The sequence below is a fragment of the Neofelis nebulosa genome, chromosome 17 (assembly GCF_028018385.1).
Source record: "Neofelis nebulosa isolate mNeoNeb1 chromosome 17, mNeoNeb1.pri, whole genome shotgun sequence".
Lineage (NCBI taxonomy): Eukaryota > Metazoa > Chordata > Mammalia > Carnivora > Felidae > Neofelis > Neofelis nebulosa.
This window is the reverse complement of record NC_080798.1, coordinates 8,139,145-8,157,554: the sequence shown is the minus strand read 5'-3', so window position 1 is coordinate 8,157,554 and position 18,410 is coordinate 8,139,145. Positions and strand designations below refer to the sequence as shown.

General features: G+C 53.9%; 1 protein-coding gene across 7 annotated transcripts in view; it reads left to right on the top strand.

The window, feature by feature from the left end:
• Nucleotides 1-18,410, top strand: part of MYH14 (myosin heavy chain 14) — a 104,372-nt gene that overhangs the window by 45,639 nt on the left and 40,323 nt on the right. For 6 of the 7 annotated variants that reach the window (XM_058708296.1, XM_058708294.1, XM_058708299.1 and 3 more), the window contains 10 exons: nt 40-158; nt 1,437-1,589; nt 2,172-2,345; nt 2,638-2,811; nt 5,236-5,350; nt 9,123-9,310; nt 13,433-13,554; nt 15,460-15,529; nt 15,652-15,812; nt 17,118-17,226. In XM_058708296.1, the coding sequence (XP_058564279.1) occupies nt 40-158; nt 1,437-1,589; nt 2,172-2,345; nt 2,638-2,811; nt 5,236-5,350; nt 9,123-9,310; nt 13,433-13,554; nt 15,460-15,529; nt 15,652-15,812; nt 17,118-17,226 (1,385 nt within the window). Of the gene's footprint in view, nt 1-39; nt 159-1,436; nt 1,590-2,171; nt 2,346-2,637; nt 2,812-5,235; nt 5,351-7,161; nt 7,261-9,122; nt 9,311-13,432; nt 13,555-15,459; nt 15,530-15,651; nt 15,813-17,117; nt 17,227-18,410 lie in introns of all 7 variants that reach the window. The other variant, XM_058708301.1, reaches the window with a different exon arrangement.

The following is an 18,410-nucleotide window of genomic DNA, read 5'->3' as shown; positions in this document are numbered from 1 at the left end:
CCTAAGGCTGATCAGACCCCCTGTCCCTCCCGCCCTCAGCCGCACAGAAGCTGTGCCGCCTCCTGGGACTAGGGGTGACGGATTTCTCCCGCGCCCTGCTCACCCCCCGCATCAAAGTCGGCCGAGACTATGTGCAGAAAGCGCAGACCAAGGAACAGGTGGGCGGGGCGCCGGGGGGGGGGGCGGGGCGCCGGGGGGCGGGGCGCCGGGGGGCGGGGTGCCGGGGGGCGGGGCGCCAGGGTCCTGGAGCTTTCAGCCGCTTACGCCGGGTTTTTCTTGCACTCAAACTTGCCGAGTGTTCGCTCTGTTACCATCTCTGCTTCTGGTGCTGGGAATAAAAGTAGTAATGGAAACAGACCATGCCTTTGTGGAGCTCAGGCTGAAGTAGGAAACAGATCATTAAAAAAAAAAAATGCATAAACGGTGGGGCCTCCTATGAAGGAGGGGGTTTGGGGGGATCAGGGAAGTCCTCTATGAAGAGATGGTGTTTGCGTTGAGACCGAGATGGCTCAAGGCAGAGGGAACCGCATGTGTAAAGGCCCTGGGGCTGGAACAGGCTTGGCGAATTGAGAACATGAAGGAGGTCAGTGAGGGTAGATAGCCAGGGCCAGGGAGGCAGAAGCTGCAGTCGGAGGGGTTGGAAGGGGACGGATCACACAGGGTGTTAGGGGCCACAGTAAGGAGGTGAGTTTTATTCAGAGTGCAGCGGGCCAGTGAGGGTTTAAGCCAGGGAGTGACTTGATTTGGTTCGTCTTTTATGAAGACCCCCTTGTCTACTGCATGGAGAATTGGACCCAGGGGGCATGGGTGGGAGCAGGGAGACATGAGGAGGTTGCTGTCAGAGTTCAGGCGAGCGATGGGGGTGGGGGGATGGGGAGTGGGGCGAAGCGAGCCCATGTTAGAAGTTTCCAGAATCCAGCTTTTGGGCAGAGGCCTCTGCCTGTCCCCAGGCTGGGAACTCGAATGAAATACAATTGTGAAGACATAGAGAGGGACATGAGGGCCAGAGATCGGAGCTCCCGCCGACCCAGGTTCCATCTCGGCTGAGGTCCTGTCATTAGTACCATTTTACAGATGAAGAAACTGAGGCACAGAGAGGTTTATTCACATGCTTGAGGCCACACAGCTTCTAAGGGGCAGAGCCAGGATTCAAACCCGGGTTGTCAGCCTCCAGAGTCCACCTTCTGAACTCTCACGGTGCTGTCGAAATTGGTTCAGGGGTTGGGGGGGCGGGTTGATGACCTCACGCACCCCCAAGCGGTACACAGTGCCTGGCGCAGCGTGGGGCTCTGTACCGGTCGGTGTCATCGATTAGCGTCATTGTTCTCGATGAGCCTTGAGGGGGCCCATCCACGTCAGTGTCTCCTTGCTGGCCCTGGGCTTGTGCTGGGGCCGTGGAAGGGGGACCAGGCCCTCACATGTGCCCCGCCCCACAGGCCGACTTCGCACTGGAGGCCCTGGCCAAGGCCACCTATGAGCGCCTCTTCCGCTGGCTGGTCTTGCGCCTCAACCGTGCCCTGGACCGCAGTCCCCGCCAGGGCGCCTCCTTCCTCGGCATCCTGGACATCGCCGGCTTCGAGATCTTCCAGGTCTGCACCTGGGGCCAGGCTGGGGCCGGAGGGCTCCGTCACTCCGGCCCTGTCCCCCTCTCTTTGTGTCCCTGTCCCCCTCTCTCTGGGTGTCTTTCCACCAATCCTGGACCACACCCCCCCCCCGTCTCTTTCCTCCTCCCTGTCTCTGTCTCCTCCTCCCTTTCTCTTTTCTCTGTGCCCACCCCGTCTTTGTCCTCCCCGTGTCTCTGTCCCCCTATCTCTGTTCCCTTACCCATCTCTGTCCCCCTCCTCATCTCTGTCCCCCAGTCTCTGTCCCCTCTGTCGGTATTCCCATTTCTGTCCCCCCATCTCTGTCCCACCCCCCGTCTCTGTCTCCCCCCATCTCTGTCCTCCCCCCCAACTCTGTCCTCCTTGTCTTTGTGCCCCCCATCTCTGTCCCCTCACCCCATCCCCTCATCCCTGTCCCCTATCCCTGTCCCCCCATCCCTGTCCTCCTTGACTTTGTACCCCCGTCTCTGTCCCCCATCTCTGTCCTCCCTTCCCTGTCCCCATCCCTGTCCCCCCAGCCCTGCCCCCCCATCCCTGTCCCCTCTCTCACTGGTCCCTTATCCTCCGCAGCTGAACTCCTTCGAGCAGCTGTGCATCAACTACACCAACGAGAAGCTGCAGCAGCTCTTTAACCACACGATGTTCGTGCTGGAGCAGGAGGAGTACCAGCGCGAGGGCATCCCCTGGACCTTCCTGGACTTCGGCCTCGACCTGCAGCCCTGCATCGACCTCATCGAGCGGCCGGTGAGCCTCAGGGCCCGCCCGCCGCCGCGTCCACCGCCGGGAGACACCCCCGCCCCGCCCGCCCCCCTCCGCCTCCTGCCCCGCTGGGCCTCAGGCCTCTCCCTCAGTTAAGGACTCGGAGGCGGAGGCGCGCGGCCGCCGCGGGCCCCGCTTCCGCCCAGGCTCTGATCGACAGCCGTTCTCACGTTTGGCTTCCGTCCCCGTGCCCCTCACAAGAACTACGAGTTAGCAGCAGCCTAAGTGTCCAGCATTCGGGGAGCTGACATCCTCTTCCCCTCCTGTGGATGCCTAGGCTAACCCCCCTGGACTCCTGGCCCTGCTGGACGAAGAGTGCTGGTTCCCGAAGGCCACGGACAAGTCCTTCGTCGAGAAGGTGGCGCAGGAGCAAGGAGGCCACCCCAAGTTCCAGCGGCCGAGGAACCTGCGGGACCAGGCCGACTTCAGTGTCCTGCACTATGCGGGCAAGGTTGGAGGCGGGGCGAGCCGTGAGGCTCGTGGGCGGGAGTGGGGACCACCAGGCTGCAGACCCGGGAGAGGGCAGCGGGGAGAACGTGGGGGGAGGGGGGAGGGCAGGGGGGAGAGAGGGCAGCGGGGAGAGAGGGCAGGGGGGAGAGAGGGCACGGGGGAGAGGGCAGTGGGGAGAGAGGGCAGCGGGGAGAGAGGGCAGGGGGGAGAACCTGGGGAGAGGGGGGAGGGCAGGAGGGAGAGAGGGCAGTGGGGAGAGAGGGCAGGAGGGAGAGAGGGCAGCAGGGAGAGAGGGCAGGGGGGAGAGAGGGCAGGGGGGAGCAGGAACTGCCTGATGTCCTGGCAGGGGCCAGGAAAACCCCAGGAGGACGGAGGACTCTGATGTAGGCAGCAATAGCTTCCTCAGGGCGCCTGGGTGGCTCCGTTGGTTAAGCGTCCGACTTCTGCTCGGGTCACGATCTCGCGGTCCGTGAGTTCGAGCCCCGCATCGGGCTCTGTGCTGACAGCTCAGAGCCTGGAGCCTGCTTCGGATTCTGTGTCTCCCTCTCTCTGACCCTCCCCCGTTGATGCTCTCTGTCTCTGTCTCTGTCTCTCTCTCAAAAACAAACATAAGAAAAAAGAAAAGCTTCCTCAAGGAGGGGCTATTTACGATAGGTTTGGGGGGGGGGGGTCTGAGAGGAGAATGACAGCATTTTATCCTGTCATTCGGCAAAGGTGTCCCTTCTGTGCTCAGCCCTGTGCCGAGCAAAGCTGGGGCCCCAGGGTGGACAGGGTCTCTGTCCTCACACAGCTCCTGCTCTGGGCGAGAGACAAGTACAGACCGTTAGGGGGTAAGGCGGAGGGGGGGGTGTTTGGTGGGGGCCGCGTAGGGCAGTGTGAAAGCCCAGCCGAGGAACGCCAGGGGGATTTCACAGAAGAGAGGCAGGCGTGATTGGAAATTGAAATCAAGTGTCCACAAAACATTTTCTGTAAGTAGTTTTGGCTTTGTGGGCCAGTCTCTGCCACAGCCGCTCAGTTCTGCCATTGTAGTGTGAAAGACACAACGGGTAATGCGTAAATGGATGCATAAATGAAGGCTGTATTCCAACAAAACCTTATTTACAAAAACGCGGCAGCCTGGATTTGGCCTGCGGGCCGTAGTTTGCCAATCCCTGGCCGAAATGACGAGAAACCGGGGGTGCCTGGGTGGCTCAGTCAGTTGAGCGTCTGACTCTTGATTTTGGCTCTGGTTGTGATCCCAGGATCATGAGATCAAGGCCCATGTCTGGCTCCATGCTGAGTGTGGAGCCTGCTTAAGATTCTCTCTCTCTGTCTCTCTCTCTGTCTCTCTCTCTATCTCTCTCTCTGTCTCCCTCTTCTCTCTCTCTCTCTCTCTCCCCCTCTCTCCCTCTCCTTCTATCCCTCTCCTGCTTGTGTTCTTTTGTCTCTAAAATAAAAGCAAAAAATTTAAGGGGAGCCTGGGTGGCTCAGTCGGTTAAGCGTCAGACTTCGGTTCAGGTCATGATCTCACGGTTCGTGGGTTCGAGCCCCGCGTCGGGCTCTGTGCTGACAGCTCAGAGCCTGGAGCCTGCTTCGGATTCTCTGTCTCCCTGTCTCTCTGCCTCTCCCCCACTCACGCTCTGTCTGTCTGTCTTTCTCTCAAAAATGAATAAGCATTAAGATTCTCTCTCTCTGTCTCTGTCTCTCTCTCTCTCCTTCTGCCCCTCTCCTACTCGTGCTCTTTTTGTCTCTAAAAAAGGGCAAAGCATTAAAAAATAAATGAGGAGTAACAGCCATCAAAGGATAGGTGAAGGCTGGGAAGGGCTGTGGGGGGGGGCGGGGAGGAACAGCATACGGAGGCTGGGAGACAGGAGACCTATGTGTTCTGTGGCTAGCACTCACTTCCTTTCCCAAACGTTGTCTGAGACCTCCGGTGTACCCAGCCCTGTGCTGTGAGTCAGACCTGAATCCTGGCCTCAGGGGAGCCACTGTCTTTGGGGGGCGCACACGTGTGGGGAGTTGTGTGGGTCAAGACTCGGACTCTGAGAGCCTCAAAGCAAAGCCCTGAATACTCAGAAGGCGCCCGCCGTGTGACAATCCGCGGTGACCAGGAATGGCAGGGGTAAACGCCGAGGTGGAAATGGACTTGCACGTTTGAGGAGCCGTGAGGGGGCCAGGGTGGCTGGAATAGAATGGATAAGGAAGAAGTGATGGCGGGTGAGGTCCTGGAGGTGGGACAGAGAACAGATAAGGGAAGTGAAGGGAGAGGGGCCATGCAGGTGGAGGGTGCAGTTCTGGGCACAGACACTAGGTGGCACTGACGCTCTCTCATCTGTGGCGAGCCCTGGAGCTGGAGGTCTCCAGGGTTTCTGGGAGGTTCCTTGGGAAACTGGGAGAGCTGGTGAACCTGCGGGCTCACCACCTTCCTCTCCCTGACTTTGTCCAGGTGGACTACAAGGCCAATGAGTGGCTGATGAAAAACATGGACCCTCTGAACGACAACGTCGCAGCCCTGCTTCACCAGAGCACAGACCGGCTAACGGCAGAGATCTGGAAAGATGGTGAGGGCCGTCATTTCCCCAGGCCCTGTCCCTGGAGCTCGGTGCATCCCTCGTCCCAGCCCACAGGGTGCACACCTTTGTTCTAGAGGCTAAGTTCTGAACGTGACTTGTCTGCTCAGACGCAGAAGTGAGGCAGGCAGGCCAGACGGTCTGACAGTAGCATTTCCAATCGGTGACTCGTTGATTGAATGATTGGCTGACTGCTACAAGCCAGCCTCATGCTCAGTGATAAAACACTCCTCCTTAACCGGAAACAGACGAGGATGCCCGTGGTCGCCACTGCTCTGAAACACGGTTTTGGCAATACTAGCCTATGCAATCAGACTGGAAAAAGAAATAACTGTATGAATGTTGTAAAGGAAGAGAGAAAGTCATTCATTGTAGATGGCCTGTGATCCCTAAGGAAAAAAAAAATCAGATTTGACTGAAGATTAATTCATCACAAGAAGGAAACTCAGCAGGGTGGTGTTTTACAGATTAGTCACCTTTTAGGCTTTGCTCTCTGCACTCTCACAAAGTTCCCTTCAGGGCCCCAGGGAAGGACAATGGACTGAGATGTAGATTTTGCAAAGCTTTCCTGCTCCAACAAGGCCCCTGTAGATTTGGTCATCAGTCTTTTTGGAATGACCCTTCTGGGAGGCACGGGCAGAAAAAGTATGAGACCCCATACCTTTCCAAGCCTTGTTTGCCACTTCCCCTCCTTAGAGGAGACATGATTTTCACAACTGACAAAATCAGCATCCTGGTTTTTTCCTCCTGATTCAAGGCATCCAGGGTCTATCCGTTTGCTGACGCCTTTTACTGAAATGAAAAGCAAAGTTGTAATTGCTAGCCCACGCAATTAGACAAGAGAACAAAATAAGCAAGATGAATGGTTCCCAAATGGACTCACAGAACTAGAAGATTGTGAGGTGCCTTGATGTTATGAGGTGATTTTAGACAGAGGAATTTGAGGTTTGTGTCTTCTGTGGTTTATACAAGAGGGATTGAAAAGTAGTGCTTGATGTTCACTAATAGAACCAGATTCTGCTATGAGAATCATCTCCTCAGAAAATCTCCCCACCACACACACACTTCTTTAATATCTGTGTCCCCTTTATGGACACATCATGCCCCACCCCCACCCCCACCGTGATCCCTCACATACCCCATCTCATATGAGCCTGGCTCTCCAGGGATTCCAAGGGAGAAGCGGAAGCTGTGTCCTTGTCTCCAACCCGGTACAGTGTTCCTTCCTCCACAACAATCCTGAACAAAGCAGGTCAGAGCAGCCCAGATTCAAGGAGCTGCAAGTCACAGGAGGGACAGGGAACTGGGGCCCTCGTGCATCAATCTCTACTACGGCTGTCCTGAGCCCAGAGTTGGGTGTCCAGCATCCTGGGAGCCCAGGGGAAAAGCCCTCCTCAGAGAGACCAATGCAACAAGCTAGGAAGGAGCATTGAGTCAGTCCTTGAGCTTCCTGGCAGCCAGGGCAAAAAGGGATACCTAATAAAGCAGATACAGATTTAGCCTCTAGGGAAAGAGATTTTTTATCTCCTTGGCATTGAATTCCCACAAAGGACGGTCATCCTTTCGGTCATCTTCATGCCCTCAATGGGTAGACACAAACGTGAACAGGACAGTTGCCCTAGCTTTAAAAGTTCATGGCCAACATTCAAGTTTTTCCTCCTGCTTTGCCCTGTGCTGTTGACTAATAATGCTCTCTTTTTCTCTTGCCACCTTCTCTCCCTCCTCCCTTCTCTTGCTGTTCCCATTGCATCTCCCACCCCTCATCACTCTGCCTCCCCCCTCCATCTGTCCTCACCCCCCAGAACACGGGGGCTTCCAGCAATTCCCTTTCCTTGGCTCCTTCCCACCATCACCCCCAGGATCTTCAGGGAGGCGCAGCTCTGCCATTTCTCCGTCAGGGGGTGGGTGTTGCTGTGCACCGATGGGTGAGATTTGCCGGATGAAGAGGGTGGGCCTGTTGGACCGGGTACCTGACTTTGAACATCTGTCCCCTCTCCTCCGTGCGGGGGACTCTCGCTCTCCTTCCTTGTCGCCTCCCTCAGCAGTTTCCAGACTCTTTGTAGCCACACGACGCCTTCTAATTAAACCGCATGTAAAAGTACAAGCCTCTTGGTAGCACCAGCTGGCATTTACTGAGCATGTACTACATGCCGTGTGCTGTGCAGAGCCTGTTTACAGTTACTAACGCCTAGAACCCTCTGAACAGGGGCGCCTGGGTGGCTCAGTAGGTTAAGCGTCCTACTCTTGATTTCGGCTCAGGTCATGGTCTCACGGTTTCGTGAATTCAAGCTCCATGCCGGGCTCCGTGCTGACAGTGTGGACCCTGCTTGGGATTCCCCCTATCTCTCTCTCTCTCTCTCTCTCTCTCTCTCTCTCTCTCTCTCTCCCCCCCTCCTCCCCCACTCACACTGTCTGTCTCTCTGAAAGTTAATAAATAAACTTAAAAAAAACAAAAGGATCCTCCGAACAACCCAACGAGGCAGGTGCTAGTGCTATTATCCCCATCATACAGATGAGAAAGCACAGAGAGGTTAAGACACCTGCCTGAGGTCACACAGACAGTAAAGGACAGAGCTGGGATTTGAACCCAAGACATCCCAGGGCCTCTGCTCTTATCTGTGCTGTAAGAACTTAATTACCATTTTGATAACAGCTGGGAGCATGGCGGTGAGAGGGAACGTTGAACCTGGGGAGGAAAAGGCCATAGGTGAGCCCCCACTTGTGCACCAAGCCCTGCCCTAAGCGAAGATTATCTGGTTGACCCCTGATGACCCTCATTACTGAGGACTGCAGGACATCAGAGTCTGCCCCCGCCGCAGGTCCCTGAGAAAGGAGGCGTGACTTCAACAGAATTCGAGGGGCACATGGGTGACTCAGTCGGCTAAGCATCCGACTTTGGCTCAGGCCATGATCTCGCGGTCCCTGGGTTCAGGCCCCGCGTTGGGCTCTGTGCTGACAGCTCGGAGCCTGGCGCCTGCTTCGGATTCTGGGTCTCCCTCTCTCTCTGTCCATGCCCCACTCACTCTCTCTCTCTCTCTCTCAAAAATAAAAATAAAAATAAACATTAAAAAACCCCACAGAATTCGAGATGAAGGAGGGGGATTTCTCACTAGCTGAAGTGACGCCACCAAAGGACAAAAGAGAGAAGCGTCACCATGAAATCAGGCCTTTTTGGAAAAATGGTTCACGCGGAGGCAGTCTGTGTGCTTTTAAATATCGCACAGAAAAGCCGGGCTTTATTACGTCCTCAGTGGGACATCGTGTTAAGTTCCTAAAACTGCAGCCATACTGAGTGCGCTGTTTCCCTCTCTGTGCCTCGGTTTCCTTGCCTGTAAAATGGGAACGATTCTTACAGGCTTATAAACGAGAAGGTGTTTATAAAGCGCTTCGAGTGGGGCCTGATAGAGAGGACGTGCCAAGTTAGCATATGCCGTTGTCATGACCACTTTTTGATAAGGAACAGAGGAGATCGTTCCTCGAGAAGAAGAGCGGTCAGAGGCCAGGTTTCCAGTGGACTCTCGCTGCCTGGGTTCGAATCCTAGATCTGCGCTTTCTCAGCTGTGTGACCTTAGGCACAGACTTCCACCTTTCTGAGTTTACACATCAGTCCAATGGGGCTGCAAATACCTACCTTACCGGTGTTTCATATGTAAAGTGCCAGGTCCTATAAATGACAAGACCCTTGAACTTGGACTTAAAACAGTGCACCTAAAACTGACCCCTGACCCGCTTCTTTCTCTACATCTGTTTCCTCTCCCCGTAGTGGAGGGCATCGTGGGGCTGGAGCAGGTGAGCAGCCTTGGGGATGGCCCACCCGGCGGCCGCCCCCGCCGGGGCATGTTCCGAACAGTGGGACAGCTCTACAAGGAGTCCCTGAGCCGCCTCATGGCCACACTCAGCAACACCAACCCCAGCTTCGTCCGCTGTATCATCCCCAACCATGAGAAGAGGGTGAGTGACCGGCCTGGGGACGGGGCGGGGGCAGCGCTGGCATTGGGTAAAGGCGAGGCCACTGAACCTGGTTGGACCCACGTCTGGTCCCAGGCTCGCCTCCGACTGGCTGTGTGACCTTGAGCAAATTCTTTTCCCTCCCAGGCTCAGTGCTCTGTTAGGAAAATTCATTCTTCAGTGGGACTTAAATTTTATTGAGCACCTACTAAGTGCAGGGTACTGGGGATACTGGAGAGAGAAAAGCGCAGCCAACCCCTATTCTCACAATTTAATGGGGAGCCCAGACACTCGACTGACCACTCACGATAAATGGCCAGTTGAATTTGTAGGGGAAGTAAGTATCACCTAAGGTGAAGTCAGGGAAGCCTCCCTGGAGGAGGTGGTGACTGAGATGGGATGAGCTTGTGCAAAAGCCTGGTGGGAGGTTGAGGCATGAAAGGTACAAGGGATGGAAAGCAGGCTGTTGGGGCTGGGGGCGTCACGGAGGTGTGGGGAGACCATGCCTGGCTTCGTAGGCCACCCAAAGGTTTTCTTGTTAGGAAAATCAGGGAAGGGGCCCTGCAGGGAAGGGTCAACATGAGTGGAAAACGAGAACACAAAATGATGGGTGCCTCGGTGGCTCAGTTGGTTAAGCATCCAGCTTCGGCTCAGGTCAGGATCTCGTGGTTCGTGAGTTCAGGCCCCGCATCCGGCTCTACACTGACAGGGCAGAGGCTGCTTGGGATTCTCTCTCTCCCTCTCTCTCTACCCCTGTCCTGCTCTCACTCTCTCTCTCTCTATGAAAATAAATAAGTAAACTTAAAAAAAAAAAAAAAGAACACAAATGAGGTTCCGTCCTCAGAAACTAGGAACTGTAGGTACTGGGTGTGTGTGTGTGTATGTGTGTGTGTGTGTGTGTGTGTATCTCCTGTCTGCAAATACTGTTATTTTATCGAATCTAAGACACATTTATTTCTCACACTTTAGCATCTCTGAAATTGGGGATGTGGTTTACAATCAGTAGCCTGGCAGAGGTTAATTGATAGGAGTTTTTCTTTCTTGGTGGTATAACAGCAATTGGCAATTGAAGGTGGCTTATATTTGGTGAAATACATAGTACATAGAATCACCCATTTCTCCAAGGGGACCTGGTTCTTTTTAGTGAATGGTGCTTAGAGTCTACGATGCACCTCTCAGCAAATAGCTGTGTATATACACATAAATGCATATACATGCATACACACATGTAAACGCATGTACTCACATATATATATACACATACACACATAAAAAAACTTTTAAGTGTTTATTTTCTGAGACAGAGAGAGCAGGGGAGGGGCAGAGAGAGAGGGAGACACAGAAGCCAAAGCAGGCTCCAGGCTCTGAGCTGTCAGCAGAGAGCCCGACGCGGGGCTCGAACTACGGACCGAGAGATCAGGACCTGAGCTGAAGTCGGACGCTTAACGGACTGAGCCACCCACGTGCCCCTTCATGTTTATTCTTTTTTTTTTTTTTTTTTTTTTAATTTTTTTTTTCAACGTTTTTTCATTTATTTTTGGGACAGAGAGAGACAGAGCATGAACGGGGGAGGGGCAGAGAGAGAGGGAGACACAGAATCGGAAACAGGCTCCAGGCTCCGAGCCATCGGCCCAGAGCCCGACGTGGGGCTCGAACTCACGGGCCGCGAGATCGTGACCTGGCTGAAGTCGGACGCTTAACCGACTGCGCCACCCAGGCGCCCCCCTTCATGTTTATTCTTGAGAGAGAGATAGAGAAGGGAGACGCAGAATCCAAGGCAGGCTCCAGGCTCTGAGCTGTCAGCACGCAAGTCGGACACAACCGACTGAGTCACCCAGGCGCCCCTGGATATAAACATTTACATCTATATTTCCTTATATAAGTATCCTTACATATGGAACTCTGAGTTCACACCAGTATGTCATGTTCTAGTTCAACATCACAGAGTTCAGGGTCTCTTTTTCCTCATGCAAATTTGTACCTGTGTGTGTGTGTGTGTGTGTGTGTGTGTGTGTGTGTGTGAGACAGTGAGAAATTAGGTTCCTACAACATACTGTATATTTACGTGTTTTCTCGGTCCCTTTTAATGTAATCCACCTCCCCCCCTCCAGCCTGCCAAATAGTTTGTCAAAGGAGGGGCTGGAGGGAGGCACGAAGAGAACAAAATACTAATGTGAGACCGTCCACTGTATCATTTTCAACTTACGGGTCTTTCCAGCTATTTCCTTGGGGCTGTTTTGATTGTGAGATAGTCAACTAAGATGGCTTAAGCACACATGAGGATGTATAAACTACCTAATTGAAATCCCAATGTTGGGTTCAGTGACAGCTGGATCCAGGTGCTCCAACCGTGATGTCAGGGATTTATCCCTTGCTTGGCTCTGCGTGGTCTTCACTCTGAAGCAATCTCATTCTCTTTCTTTCTTTCTTTCTTTCTTTCTTTCTTTCTTTCTTTCTTTCTTTCTTTCTCTTGCTCCCCTCAGGACGGCAAGGCAGCCCCCAGTAGCTCCAAACTTTCGTTCTCCTAGTTCAGCAACCCTGGAGGAGAAAGAGAGTCTCTTGTCCCGTGGCCTCATGGGTCCAAGATGGGTCTTGCGCTCACTCCTGAGCCGCTCACTGTGATTGATCAGCCCTGGGTCACATGACCGTGCATGGAGCCAGGGTGGGCTAGCCCTAGCCATTCACGGACGGAGAGCAGCAGAGGAGACAAAGCTGTCTCCCACGGGAGTGCAGCCTATTGCCAAGGAATAGGGGACACGTAGTAATAAAGAGAAACTGCCTTTTTCCAGAACTTAAGCAATCTGAGGGCAGAGGCTTTTACCTCCTTTTTCACTGTTGAGTCCCCAGTGCCTAGAGCAGTGCTTGGCGCACAGTGGATATTCAATAAATGTTTGATGGATGCACAAATATTAGATATATAGGCTTCTTAGATGGCCCTAGAAAAAGATCCAGAATGACGATTCTTATGGTTTAATTCATAACCCCCCCCCCCCCCCCCCAGAGATCCATATTCTACCCTGTGCTGTAGCCAGGACATTCGTTTTTTTAATTTTTTTTGGCGATTTTTTTGGTAAGCTTCCCAGAGAGTGCCAGCGTATAGCCAGAGTTGAGAACAGCTGATCTAGAAGGTTCTATAAGAAACTGGGAACTCTGTGGCTCGCTCTGGGGGTCTGGGCAAAGCAAGGCAAGAGTTCTCTTTTAGAATGTAGAGTTTGGGGGTTCCCCGGGTGGCTCAGTCGGTTGAGCGTCTGACCCTTGCTTTCAACAAGAATGATCCTGCGGTTGTGGGATCAAGCCCCACGTCGGGCTCCATGCTGAGTGTGAAGCCCGCCTGGGATTCTCTCTCTGTCTCCCTCTGCCCCTCTCCCCTGCTCACTTGCGCTCTCTCTCGAAAACAAAGAAATAAAAAATAAAAATAAAATGTAGAGTTCGAATTTTCAAATGGTTTAGATTTTCTAGAAGCAATTAAAAAAAAGGAAAGAAAAAGCAACAAAAGTTAGCTACCCCCAAATAATGATGTAAGGTTTTTTTTTAATGTTTATTTATTTTGAGGGGGAGGGGCATGGAGAGAGAGAGAGATTGAGAGAGAGATTGAGATTGGGAGAGAGAATCCCAGGCAGGGGCTGCCCTGTCGTCTCAGAGCCCAGGTGGGGTTGGATCCCAGGAACCATGAGATCATGAGTGGAAATCAAAGTGCGGGATGCTCAACCGACTGCGCCCCTGATGTATGGGTTTTATTCAACTCCTCACCTTCCTGGGGAGGCCGGTCCCCGACTATGCTCCGGGCAAATTCACCACTCCCCGCCGGCCATTCGCGCTGCTCTTTTCTCCTTAGCACTTAACGTTTTATTTTTCCCCCATGCTGAGTAGGGATTGATTTCTTGACCTCATTTATCGGCCTCTCCCGCTGGTCAAGACCCACCCCCCCGCCCCAAGCAGGCATTTCTAAACCAGCACGCGTAGGTGCTCAGTACATTCTAGGTTGAACCATATGAAATCGCCAACCGTTTCCGAGCCGCCGTCGTTGGGGGCGGGCCCCCCGTGTCCCCCGATGGCTATGGGCCCGCGAGTGGCGCCCCCGTGTGGCCGCCGCCGACGCCGCGTGTCCGTGTCCTCTCTCCGCAGGCCGGGAAGCTGGAGCCTCGGCTGGTGCTGGACCAGCTGCGCTGCAATGGGGTCCTGGAGGGCATCCGCATCTGCCGCCAGGGCTTCCCCAACCGCATCCTCTTCCAGGAGTTCCGGCAGCGGTGAGTGCGATGGGGTGGCGGTGGGGCGGGGTTCGTGTCTGGAGGCCACCGTGTCTGCACCCACATCCCCCCTACCGGCTATTTCTGAGCCTGGGGACTCCAGGCAAGTTCCTCTGGTTCCTGTTCTCAGCTTTCTCCTCCGTGGAATGGGAGAGCAGTACCCCCCTCCCACCAGTGCCTTCCCTAAAAGCATAGAGCCTTATGTTAAGTTGCAATCCTTATGATACGTTGCCATGTTGCCATCGGCGCGGGGCAATCTGCATTTCTTTACAAATGCAATAGAACGGGACAGAACAGAAAATATTGGCGTGTAAGAAGCCAGTAATCCGGGCACCTGGGTGGCCCAGTCCGTTATGCGTCAGATTCTTCTTGGTTTCCCCTCAGGTCATGATCTCAGGGCTGGTGACATCCAGCCCTGAGGGAGGCTCTGTGCTGACAGTGCGGAGCCCGCCTCAGATTCTCTCTGCCTCCCTCCCTCCCCCGTCCCTTGTCTACCCCTCTCCCCAGCTCACGCCCTCTCTCTCTAAAAAAAAAAAAGAATACAGTAAATATTGTAACATAAATTACACTTCACACAAGCTGTATACACCAGCACCATTACAAAGAGCAGAATGTGAGGCTTCTCTACAATTTAGAATTATCTAGTAGCGATATTTCTAATAGTAAAAAGAAACAGGTGAAATTAATGTTACCAAGATATTTTATTTAGTCCGGTTACATCTAAGGTACTAGATAATTTTAACATGAATCAATATAAAAACGTGGTAGTGAAATACTGTGCATTCTTTTTTTTTCTACCAAGTCTGCGAAAGCCGGAGTGTGCCTTAAGTTCGGATGCTCTGAAATGTAGTCCTAGCAAAACAGTGAAGTTGCGTTTAACAGAAAAATATTTTACGCCGCTTCAGCTTTTTTTTTTTAATTTTCATAATTTGTTTTGAGAGAGAGAATGCGTGCAAGCAGGCGAAGGCCAGAGAGAGGAAGAGACAGAATCCCAAGCAGCTTCCGCAGCATCAGCGCCCAGCCGGGTCTACAGCTCACGAACCGTGAGATTGTGACCTGAGCCAAAACCAAGAGGTGGACAACCAACTGAGCCCCCCGGGCGCCCCTACACTGCTTCAGTTTTCAAATTTAAATTCCACTTAAATACAGTGAAAAACCCTCGTTCCTCAGGGTGCCTGCATGGCTCAGCAGGTTAAGCATCTGACCCTTGGTTTCAGTTCAGGTCACGACCTCACCGTCGTGAGATCGAGCTCCCCGTTGGGCTCCGTGCAGCGCGGAGCCTGCTTGGGATTCTCTCTCTCCCTGTCTTTCTGCCCCTCCCCTGCTTTCTCTCTCTCAAAAAATAAATAAACTTAAAAATATATATATATAACATATATATAACATACATTATGTCCATGATATACGTTTATGTGTATACATATTGTATATATAATGTGTATTTTTTTTTTTAACGAAATATTGAGATCCAGGGAAGGGCACAGCAGGGGAAAGGCTCTGAAGACAGACATGAATGTGTTTATGAAACGTATCCTGCTTTATTCTCAGTTGCTAAGTTCCCACTTAGAAGTTGGGAAGACCGTGCAGTAGGGCACTTAGCTCAGGGCCTGACAAACAACACATATTCCAAAGCAGCAAGCTGTTATTCGCAGTCGCCCGGGGAGATCCGCTGGTCCGGCGGTGAAACCCTCCCGATCAGCACGTGGCGGGTGTCCACCAGGTGGCGCTCTTACTGCCAGTGCTGTCGGTGGTAACGCCTCCGCCCCGTGGGTGCTGCTCTGTAAACGTAATGTTGGCTTTTCTTACTGTCCCTGTTGTTATCGCTGTCGGTCCCTCGGAGCCCAGCCCCGGGCCATGGCGGGAGTTCATTGACACCTGGCTGTAACGCCCCCCCGCCCCCCACAGGTACGAGATCCTGACGCCCAATGCCATCCCCAAGGGCTTTATGGATGGGAAACAGGCCTGCGAGAAGATGGTGAGTGAGGGGCGTTGCCTGGGGGTGCAGGTGTGGATGTGTGCACGTGCGGGGTCCCAGGTGGTGGAAGAGGGGGTCCGGGACCTCCCCCCATCGCCCCTCCTCTTCGTCACCCCTCACAGATCCAGGCCCTAGAACTGGACCCCAACCTCTACCGTGTGGGACAGAGCAAGATCTTCTTCCGGGCAGGGGTCCTGGCCCAGCTGGAAGAGGAACGGGACCTGAAGGTCACAGACATCATCGTGTCCTTCCAGGCAGCTGCCCGGGGTTACCTAGCTCGCAGGTAGGGCACCACGCCATCTCCCGGGGCAGGGAGGGGTTGACCAGACGGCTCCAGGTGTCGGGGCCTCCAACAGGGCAGAAGGGCTGAGAAACAAAGAGGGATAGAGTCACCAGATACCTGGGCTTTTCGGTTCTGCAGTCCCTGAGGGCCCCGACAGGCCAGGTCCAGTGCAGAGTGGTGCTTGGGACACGGAGAAGATCTAGGCTTGGCCATAGGGTGACCGGCCATCCTGCTTTGCCCGAGACTGGAGGTTCCCCAGGATGCGTGATTTTCAGTGCAAAAACAAAGAAAGCCCCGGGCGAACCGGGTCACGGCGGTCACCCTACCGGCCAGTGCCTCGGGGGACCCCAGTCTGGAGCGGGGGAGACGTACCAGGGCACAGAGCGTCACAGTCTGGAGTGGGATGCGCTTCGACGGGGGTCATACAAGTGCCGTGTGCAGACCCAGCTGTATGCCAGGATGCCTCCGGGTCACCCTGGATGACCAGGCAGGTGAATGAGGATGGGAAAGGTGCTCCAGGCAGGAGCGACAGCTTATGCAGAGTCCCAGTGACATGAGAGCGTGATGTGTTTCAGGAGCGCAAAAAGTTTGCAGGAGTCTCCTTCCCCCTTGAAACGGCCCAGAGGGAGGATCAGACAATAAGGGACTCCCCAGACACCAGGCTGTGGGGCGGGGGCCTTGTCCAGGGATGCTGGGAAGCCGTGGGAGGGCTAGGAAGAGAGAAGGGATGGGTAAGCTCTGGGTGTCGAACGATCCCTCGGGAGGCATGTTGGGGATGGGCTGGAGGCAAGAGATTGGAGGCTGGGAGGTTGGGGGAAGGGTCCAGGTGGGGGAAGAGGAGGCCTGTCTGTGCAGACGGAGAGGTGGGGACAGAGCAGAGAGAGTCAAGGGCAGAAGGACCGACAAACTGTACATAGATCTGCCAATGAGAGAACGGTGCTTGCATACAGTAGGCACTTAATAATGGTTGACTAATGGGATGCCAGGGTGGCTCAGTCGGTTACGCATCCGACTTTTGATTTCGGCTCAGGTTATGATCTCGCGGCTTCGTGAGTTCAAGCCCCGCACCAGGCTCTGCGTTGGCAGCGTGGAGCCCGCTCGGGATTCTCTCCCTCCCTCTGTCTGCCCCTCCCTCAAAATAAATTTTAAAACATTTATTTTTTTATGCTGTCTCTGACTCAAAGTAAATTAAAAAAATAAATAAATAATGGTTGACTAATTGAAGGGAGCTTTGCTCTCTTGCTAAGGGGACGGGCCTGGAGGGGCCGAGCTTTCACTCTCCCACTTGGCCGTTTCCCCACCCAGAGCCTTCCAGAAGCGGCAGCAGCAGCAGAGTGCCCTGAGGGTCATGCAGCGGAACTGTGCGGCTTACCTCAAGCTGAGACACTGGCAGTGGTGGCGGCTCTTCATCAAGGTGAGGGCACCTGGGGAAGTGGCCTGAGCAGCAAGGAGACGGGACCGTGGGGCCAAGCCTGCTTGGGCAAGTGGCCTTCTATGTTTGGGCCTCGGCTTTCTGTATCTGTAAAATGGGATCCGTCGGCCCAACCTTTGTTAGCCAGGATTCTTTGGGTGGCAGGTGACCAAAAATAAAAAAATCTGACTCAAACCAGCAGAGATAAAAGATTCAGGACAGCTTCAGGATCCAGGGCTGAGTTGGGGGGTCCCGAAGGCTCCCCCGCCCCAGAATCAGTGATTCACCGGAAGGACTCACAGGACTTAGAGAAGCTATTTATCACACACGTGGTTCCGGTTTATTACTGTGAAAGGAAAGAGATTAAAGTCAGCAAAGGGAAAAGGTGCACAGAACAGAGCTCAGGAGAGACCAGGCACAAGCTTCCAGTTGTCCTCTGTGGACAGTGCTTAATTCTTCCAGAAACAGCGCGTGACACACATATGGGCTGTTGCCGACCAGGAAAGCTCTCCCGAGCCTCAGTGTCTGGGGTTGAGATTGGGGGGTTGAGTCTCATAGGCATGGCTGACCCTCCGTGTGGTTGACCTTAGTTACCCAGTCTCCAGCCCCTCCAGAGGTCAAGTTTATACCATGTGGCCCAAGACCCCCAGGTAACAAAGTCACTCTTATCAGTCAGAATATTCCAAGAGCTTGGAGATTATCTTCCAGGAGCCAGGCAGGGGCCAGTCCTTTCAAACTCTTGTGCAGGGTTTGGACAACCCAGGCCTGCTGAGCCAACCCTTTATTGCACAAGGGCCCGAATAAAGATGTCAGGTATGTGACATCCTGTGCCTCCCAGTTGGCTTTTCCTCCATGATGATCTCCTGCAGACTTCTCCACGTGGGGGCCACCAGCAGATTGAGACTTGTCCCCCAACCAGCTAGGCCACCGTGGTCCTTTCTTACCGCAGATCTCCAGAGTTTGACTCGCGCTTGGATGGCTGGAGTCATGTGACCACCCCAGAACTCACCAGTACACATCAGCCTGCTTGGGATATTCTCTCTCTCTCTCTCTCTCTCTCTCTCTCTCTCTCTCTCCCTCCCTCCCTCCCTCCCTTTCTCTGTGCCCCTCCCCTGCTTGTGTGCTCTCTCTCTGTCTCTCAAAAATAAATAAATAGGGGTGCCTGGGTGGCTCGGTTGGTTAAACGT